General features: G+C 46.3%; 1 protein-coding gene across 4 annotated transcripts in view; it reads right to left on the bottom strand.

The window, feature by feature from the left end:
- The window catches only part of rilpl1 (Rab interacting lysosomal protein-like 1), a 33,162-nt gene extending 21,291 nt beyond the window's left edge, over positions 1-11,871 (bottom strand). Inside the window, exon 1 of one of the 4 annotated variants that reach the window (XM_023266052.3) lies at positions 11,334-11,871. In XM_023266052.3, the coding sequence (XP_023121820.1) occupies positions 11,334-11,621 (288 nt within the window). In that variant the 5' untranslated portion in view covers positions 11,622-11,871. The remainder of the gene's footprint in view (positions 1-11,333) is intronic. The other 3 variants (XM_023266054.3, XM_023266055.3, XM_023266056.3) reach the window with 3 other exon arrangements.
- Between the last annotated feature and the right edge of the window lie 1,656 nt (positions 11,872-13,527).

The following is a 13,527-nucleotide window of genomic DNA, read 5'->3' on the forward strand; positions in this document are numbered from 1 at the left end:
CGGAGCGTTATTCAGGGGATATGGGAACCTGCCGGGCGTTCCTCACGCAGGTCTCTCTAGTTTTTGAACAGCAGCCACGCACCTATAGCGCCGATAGATCCCGAATAGCCTACCTCATTAGCCTTCTCTCAGGGACGGCTCGCGACTGGGGTTCGGCAGTCTGGGAGTCGCAGCTGGCCATCTGCAACTCCTACGCAGCCTTCACTCGGGAGATGAGGAAGGTCTTCGACCACCCCGTCAGAGGCCTGGACGCCGGCCGCCGCCTCACCTCTCTCCGCCAAGGAGCGCGGAGCACAGCGGAATATGCTGTGGAATTCCGAACCTTAGCGGCAGAGAGCGGCTGGAATGACATCGCCCTGCGGGTAGAGTTCCAGAGAGGCTTGAGTGAGGAGTTGAAGGACGAGCTGGCGGGCCGGGACGAGCCAGCCTCCCTAGACCAACTAATTTCCCTCGCCATCCGGATTGACAACCGTCTCCGAGAACGCCGCCGCGAGAGGGGAGCCCGGTCCCAGCAGCCCTCCCGCGCACGCCCCTGCCCACCTGATCCAGCCATAAACCCACCTCGCACACCCCAAGCTGCGGCAGTCCTCCCCGAGGAGGAACCTATGCAGCTCGGACGAGCTCGGCTCTCTGCGGAGGAGAGGAGCCACCGGTTGCGAACGAACTCCTGCCTCTACTGTGGTGAGGCGGGTCACTATGCCGCAACCTGCCCAGCCAAACGGGGAAAAGACCGGGCTCACCAGTAATCGGGGAACTACTGGTGAGCCCTACTTCTGTTCTGTCCCCACAACAACTACGGGTTCCCACTACCCTCTGCTGGAGGGAGCAACGGACCACACACATCGCGTTGATAGATTCCGGAGCCGAGGGGAATTTTATGGATCTAGTAACAAGGCTTGGGATCCCCACGGAACAGCTGCCCACACCGCTGGTGAGTCATGCTCTTAATGGACAGTGCCTGGCCCAGGTCCGCTGGAGAACGGTTCCCCTCACCATCATCCTCTCTGGTAACCATCAGGAGCGCTTAACGTTCTGCATTATTGACTCATTACATACTCCTCTTATTCTAGGCTTCCCTTGGCTCCGCCAGCATAATCCCCACATTGACTGGGCCCAAGGGATGATTTTGACTTGGAGCACCACCTGTCACGCTGTGTGCCTGCGCTCTGCCCCGAACCCGGGCATCCCCGTTCCTCCATCTCTACCGGATCAGGAGGAACTGTCCAAGGTACCAGCCGTCTATCACGACCTGGCTCCAGTTTTTAGTAAAGACCAGGCCCTGTCCCTTCCCCCACACTGCCCTTACGATTGTGCAATCGACCTACTGCCCGGAGCCCCCCTGCCCAGCAGTAGATTATACAATCTGTCCAAGCCGGAACAAGCCTCCATGGAGCTGTATATCAGGGACTCCCTGGCAGCCGGTCTGATACGTCCCTCCTCCTCACCCATCGGTGCGGGGTTTTTCTTTGTTTGCAAGAAGGACAAGACCCTGCGGCCCTGTATCGACTTCAGGGGCCTCAATAACATCACGGTGAAGAATAAATATCCTCTCCCACTCATCAGTGCAGCCTTCGCCCCCCCTCCATGGTGCCACGGTCTTTACTAAGTTAGACCTGCGGAACGCCTACCACCTCGTTCGCATTCGGGAGGGAGACGAGTGGAAGACGGCTTTTAATACTCCACTCGGGCATTATGAGTATCTCGTAATGCCCTTCGGCCTGACCAACGCCCCAGCTGTCTTCCAGAACCTTGTCAACGATGTCCTTCGGGACTTTCTGAACCGGACAGTCTTCGTTTACCTGGACGACATTCTGATTTTCTCCCGTAGCCTGGAGGAGCATCAACAGCATGTCTGTCAGGTCCTAGAGCGACTGCTCCGCAACCGCCTCTTTGTGAAGGCGGAGAAATGTGTGTTCCATGCTCGGACAGTCTCCTTCCTGGGCTACGTCATATCAGCGGGAGAAATAAGGATGGACCCGGCCAAGGTAGCGGAGGTGAAGGAGTGGCCCCGACCCGAGGGCCGCAAACAACTCCAGCGGTTCCTCGGGTTTGCCAACTTTTACTGCCGTTTCATTAAGAACTACAGCCGCGTTTCAGCACCACTGACAGCTCTCACCTCCACGGCTGTCAAGTTCCTCTGGAATCCTGAAGGAGAGGCAGCCTTCCAGGAGCTGAAGGCCCGCTTTGTGTCCGCGCCCATCCTCACCCAGCCGGATCCCAGTCTGCAGTTCGTGGTGGAGGTGGACGCCTCTGATACCGGCGCTGGAGCGGTCCTGTCTCAGGTTTCACCTGCGGATAACAAGCTTCATCCCTGCGCGTTCTTTTCTAAAAAACTATCAGCTGCAGAGAGAAATTATGATATTGGGAACAGAGAACTCCTGGCTGTGAAGCTAGTATTGGAGGAGTGGCGTCACTGGCTGGAGGGGTCCGAGCAGCCGTTTTTAGTCTGGAACGACCACAAGAACCTTGCTTACATCCAAACGGCAAAGAGGCTCAACTCCAGACAAGCGAGGTGGGCCCTCTTCTTCGGCCGTTTTAACTTCACCTTGTCCTATCGCCCAGGCTCAAAGAATGTGAAGCTGGATGCGCTGTCCCGTCTACATGCCAGGGAGGAGACCCTACAGGAACCTGTACCCATTCTGCCCTCGACCTGGTTTCTGGCTGGCTTAACCTGGGAGATTGAGTCCACGGCCTGCCAGGCCCAGGAACAGCAGCCAGATCCTGGAGGAGGTCCACCCGGCACCCTGTTCGTCCCGGACTCCGCCCGCTCCGCAGTACTACAATGGGCCCACTCCAGCCGCCTCACCTGCCACCCAGGGGTTTCTAGAACCTTATCCGTGTTGCACCGTAGGTTCTGGTGGCCCTCCATGTCTCAAGATGCACGTGAGTTCATCTCAGCCTGCTCTGTCTGTGCCCGGAGTAAACCTGTTAATCAGCCCAGAGCTGGCCTGCTCCACCCCCTGCCATTTCCTAAACGGCCGTGGTCCCACATCGCTCTGGATTTTGTTACCGGCCTCCCACCTTCAAACGGCAACACAGTGATCCTGACCGTGGTGGATCGTTTCTCTAAGATGGCTCACTTCCTGCCTCTGCCCAAACTCCCGTCAGCCAAGGAGACAGCGGACCTCCTGATGGCCCACATGTTCCGCCCCCATGGGTTACCAACGGACATCGTCTCGGACCGTGGGCCACAATTTATTTCCCAGGTTTGGAAGGCGTTCTGCACAGCGATTGGGGCCACGGTCAGTCTCTCCTCCGGTTACCATCCCCAGAGTAACGGCCAGACAGAGCGGCTTAACCAGGAGATGGAGAAAGCCCTACGGTGCATCACTTCAGAAAACCCATCTTCCTGGAGCGCACAGATCCCCTGGGTGGAATATGCGCATAACACCCTCCCCAACGCCTCCTCCGGATTGTCGCCCTTCCAATGCACCCATGGTTATCAGCTCCCTCTGTTCCCGGATCAGGAGAAGGAGATCTCTGTTCCCTCAGTGGCAGCTCACATGCGTCGTTGCGCACGGACCTGGCGCCAGGCACGTGCCGCCCTGCTGAGGGCCTCCCAAAGTATCCAGGACCAGGCCAATCGTCACCGCTCCGCTGCCCCCGTCTATGCTCCTGGACAGAGGGTTTGGCTCAGGGCCAAGGACCTGCCCCTCCGGGTCGAATCTAAAAAGCTAACTCCACGCTTCATTGGACCATTCGAAGTGGAGGCGGTGATTAACCCTGTCGCTGTCCGGCTGAAGTTGCCACGCTCCATGTGTGTACATCCCACGTTTCATGTTTCACAACTCAAGCCGGTCCAGGAGAGCCCGCTGTCCCCTGCCGGGCCTGCTCCGCCTCCACCCCGGATTCTGGATGACCACCCTGTTTATACGGTCAGGAGACTGCTGGATGTGCGTCGCCGGGGCAGGGGCGTGCAATACCTTGTGGACTGGGAGGGATACGGTCCCGAGGAGCGCTGTTGGATACCCCGCAGACAGATCCTGGATCCCAGTCTCATAACGGACTTCCGTTGCCAGCATCCTGACAGATTCTGTCGTGCGCCAGGAGGCGCACGTAGAGGAGGGGGTACTGTCAGAGCTCCCCCCTCTGGCTCAGCACCTGTCCCCCCCTGATCCTTCTTTCCTTTCTCCCTCTCCTTCTGTTCCCCTCCTACCCTCTCTCTCCTCCCCGCTCACTCTTCCTCTGGCACCGCTCCTCCGCGGCTGCATCTCATTACTAAGTGCATTTGCAGGATCCGAGACAGCTGCGGGTCAGACACCTGCCTCATCAGCCTCTCCATAAAAGACTGGTTTCTCCTCCCACTCCCTGCCAGATCGTAAACGCAGCTCACATTGTTAGTACTGCTAGGCCCTGCACGTTTCGTATCTCTCTTAGCTTCAGGCTCACCTAACATCTGTCTGCTCCGCTTGCAGATCCGCTGACCGCTCTGTCAGGATCCTGCTACAGCTCTGCCTGGACCAGCCGCCTGCTGGTCAATCCGCCTGCTACCTGCCCGGTTCTGTTGGGCCACACGCCGACCCGCCTCCCGAGAAGACTGGGACCCCGGACCGCTGGAGCAACCCCTTGCCTCCTGAAGAGGACTGGCTACCCCCTCTGCCTCTGGCTCTTCCCCGCTGATCGCTGCCACTCTCCGCTGCTTGCCAGCCGCGGCAGACGTGCGCTCTCTGGATCGCCGGACCCCCCGGAGCCTGCCTTCCCCCGTCCCTCCCCGTATTGTGAGTTCAGCCTTAGTTAAGTCATAGTTCTGTTCCTACTTCCCCTTTTTTCTTCAATTATTATTCTGGCTAGTTTGAATTCCATTTATTAGTAATTTCTTAGACTTTTTCCCCCACCTGCCTGTTTTGTTGGTTTTACGCCTGTGAAATAAATTGATATTAATTCGACCTGACTCGGCCTGCTCTGTGCGCCCTCCTTCTGGTCTGCCACCGGCCCGTGACAGCTTCATAATTGCAATATTTTTGTGTTTTTCTTTGTGAGATATGACGGTAAACTGAACATCTGTGGGTTTGGGAATACTGACTATAGATGTGTTGAGATTCATCTGTACTGACAATCAACTGTAATATTTAAAAAATGAAACACTGATATGGTGTTCATAACACACATATGATAACATCATAAACATCACAGTGACAGTAGCGCTCTGGTTGACTCCAACATATGAACAACATACAGAACAGTCACAAACTCTTTCTTCATCTAACTACATTCATATTTCGAGTTTAAGCGATTTGGGAAAACAAGAGACAACAAAAAAAGTTAAAGATGAATTTGACTGCATATTTAAAATATGGCTGTAGATATCACAATATTATCTTTATCATGAATTCTTTTACCCAATATAAAAAATGCTGTGAAAGTATGATATTGTAACTGCATACATGTAGAATGGGAATTTTTCACAGATTAATGGCACTATTTCATACATTAGAAACAGATAATGTGCATTTATTAACTAACTGCAGATTAACTCCTGGTATGCTCAGATATTTTTCTCCCTTATGTCTCTAATATGAATGTTTACTGTTTCTAATCACTATTCTTTATTGGAAACCAGTCATTTTAGTAAGTATGCATGAATCCTTTTAAGCATGTGACACATTTGAATGTAGAATCCACCACTTTGAAAAAAAGAAAACCTCTGGTCAATCACATACATCCTCCACTACTTTCCCCATGTCAGACCTCTATGTTGGGCTGTTTTTTCACATCATGTATTTTGCTGTTTTTCATGTGAAGTTCATGTAGCCTCTGTTGGGCTCTCAGTCACAGCAGACATTTAATCACAGTCATGAGATGCAGTTAATCAGTCAACTGGTGATTCAGTCACTGTCACAAGAAACTGACACACAAACTTTTTTATAGCACTGGGCAGCAGTGTCAGACTCTTTTAAAACCACAGAATATTTCCACAGTGTGTCTCCACTAGAAATACTGTGATCTGATCTGCAGAGATGAAAAGTAACTCAGGTACTCTTACTTTACTTGAGTATTTCCATTTTATACTACATGTGATTTTTAGGGGTGGTTAGCACTTTGACCTTGCAGCTAGAAGATCCTCGGTTCATGTGCTCGCCTTTCCAGGATCTTTCTGCATGGAGTTTGCATGTTCTCCGTGTGCATGTGTGGGTTTTCTCCGGGTTCTCCGGCTTCCTCCCACAGTCCAAAAACATGCTGAGGTTAATTGGTGATTCTAAATTTTCCATAGGTGTGAATGTGAGTGTGATTGTTTGTCTCTATGTGTAGCCCTGTGATAGACTGGTGACCTGTCCAGGGTGTACCCTGCCTTCACCTTCAGTCAGCTGGGATAGACTCCAGCCTCCCCACAACCTTAATAAGGATTAAGCAGTGTATAGATAATGAATGGATGAATGAATGGATGGATGGATGGATGGATGGATGGAGTACAAGTCTAAGGCCCACAGAAATACAAATGTTTAATATGTCATATGACATTAAATAGAACGAAAAAAAGACCAAACATGACAAAAACACAATATATGTAACAGAACTTTCTTGTTCCTTCTTTCCAACCACATTAATCACTTCACGACCCATGAGATGCATCTTGTGTTCCAATGAAGGGCCACAACCCCTCGTGCGGGAACCACCACAAACTGTAAAATCAAAACTGCTGCAGCTTCATTTTGACCAGCTACATCAATGAAATGCTTCTCACAAGCTCCAACTAACAAACTACCGATTATTTTTTCAATTAATCACTTGTTTTCTTTTCCTCTTTTTCATTTCTCAACACTAAGTACTTTACCTGATAATACTTAAATACTCTGAAGTCACATTTTCATGACAGTACTTTAACTTGTTATGAAGTGCGATATTATTACTTCCATCCCTTATCTATACACCGCTTAATAATCATTAGGGTTGTAGGGGGCTTAAGTTTATCACAGGGCTACATATAGAGACAAACAATCACATTAACACCTACAGACAATTTAGAGTTACCAATTAACCTCAGCATGTTTTTGGACTGTGGGACGAAAATCCACGCATGCACAGTGAGAACATGATAAACTCCATGCAGAAAGATCCCAGGCCAGGACGCGAACCAGGGATCTTCTAGCTGCGAGGGGACAGCCGAGAGGTTTTCAGTAAAATAGAGGTGATTTAGAATGAAAAACATGCATAGAATTACAGAAGACTAGATTGTAATGAATAAGTTAATTTAATGAAAAGTTAACTTACTTTTTCTTCAATGTTATCTAGTGAGATAACATTACTTTTTTTAATTGTAGGACTAAATGCAGTGGCATTTAGTCCTACAATTTTTACAGTTCTATAGATCTTTTAACACTATTTACACTGGAGTTCTACACTGGTCACAGTCACTTCTAATGTCACAGTTTCCTCTATGGAGTCAGCTGTGTCAGTTTTTCGTCATACTTTGAACCATTTTTCACCTTTACTGTCACTTTTCTCTCAAGCCAATTCCATCGGAACTTGTTTTTGACACTTTTATCTATTTCTAGCACCGATGACTCTTGATCTTTCGATAAAAACCTCATGATTCCACCGAAAACGATCCCACTAGCTCATAATTCCAACACGAACATGCCGCCATGAATTGTAACAAAAGAATGCATCGAGCAATTTGATTGGTCCAATCGTTGGCAGCTAACCAATTTCGACCAATCGCAAGGCCTTTTACAATGCAGCAGGAGCTAGACTGGTTCTCTTTTTCTGTTACGCTGCAGGAGAAACGCCGAGCGCTTCTCAAAAACCGGGAGCAAGAGTAACAAGAACATACCTCACCCCCCCCTAAAATTTTCTCAACGGATTTGGACGATTCACAGAAATGATCAATTTGAAAATTAAAACGGCGGATTTCCGCGGAACGGCGGAAAATTGCCATGCCTGCACTTTGCAGCTAATGTCATTACTTTAAGTCTAAAATGATTTCAATATCGGACTTTTAATGTGTTCACAGTGCAGAATTATCACTTGCAGTTAAGTACCACTAACTGCACTTTTTTGGAGTATTTGAACAGTGTGGTATTGCAATTTTGGTAACTGTAGGACCTTTGGTACTTATTTACTTTTTTCTCAAAAAAAATCAACATTTTCAATGCAGGACATTAACTTGTAATAAAATAATATCATGGTGTGGTATTGGTACTTTTAATTATGTAACATTTCAAGGGAAGGCTTTTGATGGTTTTTATTGTAGCATTGGTATTTTGATGACTTGGTAAAACCTTTGCTTGTAATGCAGTATTTTTACAGTGGTACTAGTGTTTTAACTTAAGTCACATTTAGCAAGTCGTTTAATTGTAACAGTATTTTACAAAGCAAATAATACTTTTATAGAAATAACAATTGCTGAAATAAAGAACTTTTAGTATGTTTACAGTGTGGCATTTTCATTGGAAGATCTTAATTTTTACTTGAGTATCTTTATAGTGTCCTACAGTGTGGTATTTATTATGATGTATGTATTTTTACCAAAACATAAACAACCAAACAAACAAACAGCACTTTCAACAAAGGATTTGGAGTGTGGTATTGGCACTTCAAGAAACCTTTCCGTGGTCTGGGCTTTTCATATTTTACTGAAATAACACTTTCAATGCAGAACTTTATAGTATTTTTACTGTTGTGTTGCTACTTTTACTAGAGACACTGTCAGTGCAGTACTTTTACTTGTAATAAAGTATATTTCTAGTGTGGTACTGATAGCTTTACTTCACTAACATTTAAAATGTAGCCCTATAAACTCAATCCAGGACTTCTGCTTTTGCTATTGTATTTTTTAAAATGGTACTTTTACTTGTGATGGAGTAGTTTTACAGTGTAGCATTTGTATTTTTAGTAAAGTGACATTTTTAATGCAGACCTATTTAGTATTTTTACCATGATACTCATATTTTTACTTAATTTTCAATGTAGGACTTTTACCCTTAATGGAGTATTTTTAAAGTTTGATATTGACACTTTCACTCAAGTACCTTTGGTGTTGTGGTGGGTACTTTTACTTAAGAGATATTTTCACTCCACATTAATATGTAATATTTCTGTGCGTATCAAAGAGTCTCAGAGGATCTGCTCGGTGCTGGAGGCGGAGATGTCCAGCAGCCTCGAAGCAGCGTACGGGTTCAGCTCCTCCTGGTCTCGGCACAGAGCCCAAACGTACATCATCCTGAGAACTTTATCAGGGTCTCACTCCACCACGTCTCCTTTGGTGTTTCGGATCACCATGACTAACTGAGCCTGGAAGGTGATAATCAGCACCGGGCCGTGGTCCATCATCTTCCCCATGGCCAGATCGATGTTGTCAATGTCCAGGATCTTGGAGTGGAACTGAAGCCCCATGGCCTTGGCTTGCTGGATTGGATGTGCGGGTTGGCTGTACGTCGCTTCATAACACCAGTCCTTCAGAACCTCCAGCTCTCCTCTGATCATCGCCTCCAGTATATTGGGGATGATATCTTGTTCACACTGCTTCAGAAACGAGTGGACCTGGTCTGCGAATTAGCCGTTAGCTATTGACCTATGAACATGGCATCGGTTATTGTAACAAGGCTTCTTGTTCTGTTCCTATTAAATAAACGTAAATCAGAGTACTTCCTCCACCTGTGGTTAGAGCACAGTTCAAGTGTAACTAGCTCCAATAGTTTTCACAGATCTGTTCAGATTCATGTAGACCTCCACTCTACCAGTCTGCTGGACCCTGGTGGTTAGGGTCGCCACCTTTCAGAAATGAAAATCAAGGACGCCCACCACGGCTCCTTGGGGCCACAGTTCAGTAAAGTTGGAAAGATGTTCACAGATTCAGACTTCCAGCATCAATAACTCATTAGATATATGTTGTGAAAACATAAACGATGCCTCTTTTCCATCATTATAAGGTACACAATGTGCTACATGATAAAACTGGGCTTGTAGCACATTGTGTACCTACAGAGTACAAGATTGAAATTATTGAATATTTGTGTCTCTCTTCGCTGTTGCAGCGGTTTTGCAGACAGTGCCTGTGCATTCGTCACACAGCCGGCTGCACATAGACATCAATGTTATTTGTGCAGCTTGAAAGACAGCTACTGTTGATAAAACTGGGCTTGTAGCACATTGTCTACCTTACAACGATGGGAAAGAGGCATTGTTTATGTTTTGATAACCTATATCTAATGAGTTACTGATGTCAGAAATCTGAATCTGTGAATATCTTTCCAACTTTACCAAACCCGGGGCAACTGCCACCCAAGGAGTGGTATATTTAATTTTAAAAAAAAGCATTTAGCCATACTTAAAGCTTTAAGTGCTTTATTAACACGAAACTAAGAGTTTTGTATTGTTCTATGATGACAGGTTCTGCCTGGACAGAAGTGGCATAATTTTAAACTGTGAAACCATACTAATGAAATAAAATGTAATGAGCAACCAGTGTGCAATACTGTATCCCGCAAAAACATAATCAACTGAATGCAGAATACTGGACAAAGAAATTCTCTACAGACATTTTTTTCATCTAAATTTAAATCCAATCTTAACACAGTCAATGTGTTATTTATGTGTGTATGAATGTATTTGTTGATTTTTTTAGTGCTGTTGGCATATCAGAGTTCTGAGTAAGTTTTTCTTTAGATAGGCAAAGGCTATTTATTGATTACATATAGGCTATTACATAAATGATTATTAAAAACTAAAAAGCATAAAGAAAATACTAAACAACTTAAGCATTTATTGAGTCTCTAAAATACTGTAGAGTCTATGGCCACATCAGCATGATTATAAGCATCCTCTGGTAAATTCACAACCATATAGCCTACTGATGTCCCTTACTGTACCGACTTCAGGAGATGATTAGATGATGATAAACTGTGACCTGCTGGTTGGGTCCTCTCTATTCTCATGCTTTTTACATGTTGGTCTCCTGATGCTGCCTTACTTCAGCCAGTCCATGAACAACAGAAAACACAGTTGGCCTTGTTCCCATTGCCAGGGGTTTCTCTATTCCCACTCACGTCGGTACATTTGCAAACGTTTTTGCTACTGCGGACGTGGTGGAGTTTCGGGTGTAAACATTTTTAAATACGCGGGTGCAGCGTGATCTGCTGGACCTCGCATCGGGTCCTCGCTACATAGGTCCTACGAAGTTTAAATTGGCTGCCCTTAGTATTTCCTGTGTTTTATTTTGTTCCTTATGCAGTTTTGATGAGTGTGTCACAGACGTGTACGGGGCGTTTATGAAAATACGGAACAATTTGCGTCCCGTATTGATTCAATACGGGACGCAACAATTAATTGTCAAATAAAGGACGATTCCGTATTTTAAGGGACGGGTGGCAACCCTACTGGCGGTCCTGTCTGACCTTTCTGTGCTTCTTCTCCTTCTCCAGCCGGTCGATCCTCTCCAGCCGCAGCTTGTCCAACTCCAGCCGTAGCTCCTCGGTCTCCGGGCCGATGCTGCTGCGGCTCACCATCACCTCCAGGATCTCCAACACTCGCACCACTTTGGGCATCAGCCTGGACAGAGCCTCGCAGCCGTACTGGTCTATGATCCGCTCAAACTCCTGACCCACGACGGCGGCGATGTCGTACACGTCCATGACGGTGAGGTCGGCCACATTCTTCTCCAGGGCCGACCCGGACTCCTCCATGTCGGGATGTTCCGGCCCTGCCCGCTATCCTACTATGTTTCCTCCGCCACAGCAAACTTCCTTCCCGGGAAGAACAAGTCTGCTAAGTTACTTTCTGCCGCTTTAGCTTGATAACCGCCGTCCAGACAGACCGTGAAGCTGCGCCAAACACTAGAACTATCGTGTGTCCATCTCCAGCCGCTCAGTCCGGTCTCTGGTGTGGTTTGTTTGGGCTAAATTTCTGCTGCGCCCCATCTCGGTCCAGCCGGAGCTGCTGCTGTCTGCCAGCCGGTAAGCTAACGGCTAACACTGCTAACGACGAAACACACTGCTGCTGCACCTGGCAAAATAAAACACACTGGATATACAACACACTGTAAATATACACAGTCACATACTGTGCATAAAAGTATTAAGGATATGCATAAAAGTACAAAGTATCTGCACTAAAGTATAAAGTATATGTATAAAAGTATGAAATATACAACAATCAGCCACAACATTATAACCACTGACAGATGAAGTGAATAACATTGATTATATTGGTACTATGTGGTGTTCTGCTGGAAAACCTTGGATTTCGGCATCCATGTTGATGAGACTTAGAAACCAAAATAAACATTGTCCCAGAACAAGCACACACCTTGATGCAAATGGCAGTCTCAAATGTCACTAGCCTTTCCCCGGAGGAACATCTTGAGGAACATGACAATCGCCCAAGAAGTTGATTTGACCTCCAAACTTCCTAGACCCCATTCTGATCAAACATCAACATTATGCAGTGGAACAAGTTTGATTCATAGAGGCCCCAATGCACAACCCAGAGTACCCAAAGGATCCACCGCCAACATTCTGGTTCCAGACCCCATAGGACACCCTGAGAGGTCTTCTTGCGTGTGGTGTTCTGCTGGAAAACCTTGGATTTTGGCATCCATGTTCATGAGACTTAGACACTAAAATAAACATTGTCCCAGAACAAGCCCACTCCTTCATGCAAATGTCAATCTTAAATGTCACTGACCAACCCCGCAGGAAAATGCACCTCACCACATCGCAACAACATCAATCAGGAACATCTTGAGGAACATGACAATCGCCCAAAATGTTGATTTGACCTCCAAACTTCCTAGAACCCATTCTGATCAAACATCAACCGGATGCAGGGGAACAAGTTTGATTCACAGAGGCCCCACTGCACCACCCAGAGTACCCAAAGGATCCACTGCCAACGTCCTGGTTCCAGACCCCACAGGACACCCGGAGCGGTCTTCTTGTCCAGGCTCAATGGTTCAGACCATTTTTGATCACAAAAGGGGAAGCAACAAAATATTAGGCAGGCGGACCTAATGTCTGATTGGTGTATATATCTAAAAGTGGAAAGTATATTCATGTAATTGTAAAATATATTTAGGAAAGTATGAAGAATATGCATATAATACAAAATATATGTATAAAAGTATGAATTATGTGTAAAAAAGTATGAGATATACAGTCATGAACACAGGTCTACATTCACTTGTAAACATCATGTATATCATGGCAGTCTTTAGTTGCCAATTATACCTATAACTCTGAATTTTCTATTGTGGAATCATTAAAACCAACATTTTTTTAATTACATAAACAACCCTGCATTTCGGTTCTTTCATAGATTTATTATGTGAAATATGACAAAATCAGCAATTAATACTCAGTTAAATTAATGTCCTTTGGGCATTTTTAGCTAAGCTAGACACCTTTGGTAGCCATCCACAAGCTTCTGATAAGCTTTTGTTTGTATGTTTGACAGAATTAGTGCAGTTAAACTAAATTTGTTGGCTTTCCGACAGATTTGTTTCTTCATCACAGTCCACAGATTCTCCATTTGATTAAAATCAGGACTTTCGAAACATCCATTTAAAACTTTAATTCTAGCCTGATTTATCCA

This window comes from Amphiprion ocellaris, chromosome 17 (genome assembly GCF_022539595.1).
Source record: "Amphiprion ocellaris isolate individual 3 ecotype Okinawa chromosome 17, ASM2253959v1, whole genome shotgun sequence".
Classification (NCBI taxonomy): domain Eukaryota; kingdom Metazoa; phylum Chordata; class Actinopteri; family Pomacentridae; genus Amphiprion; species Amphiprion ocellaris.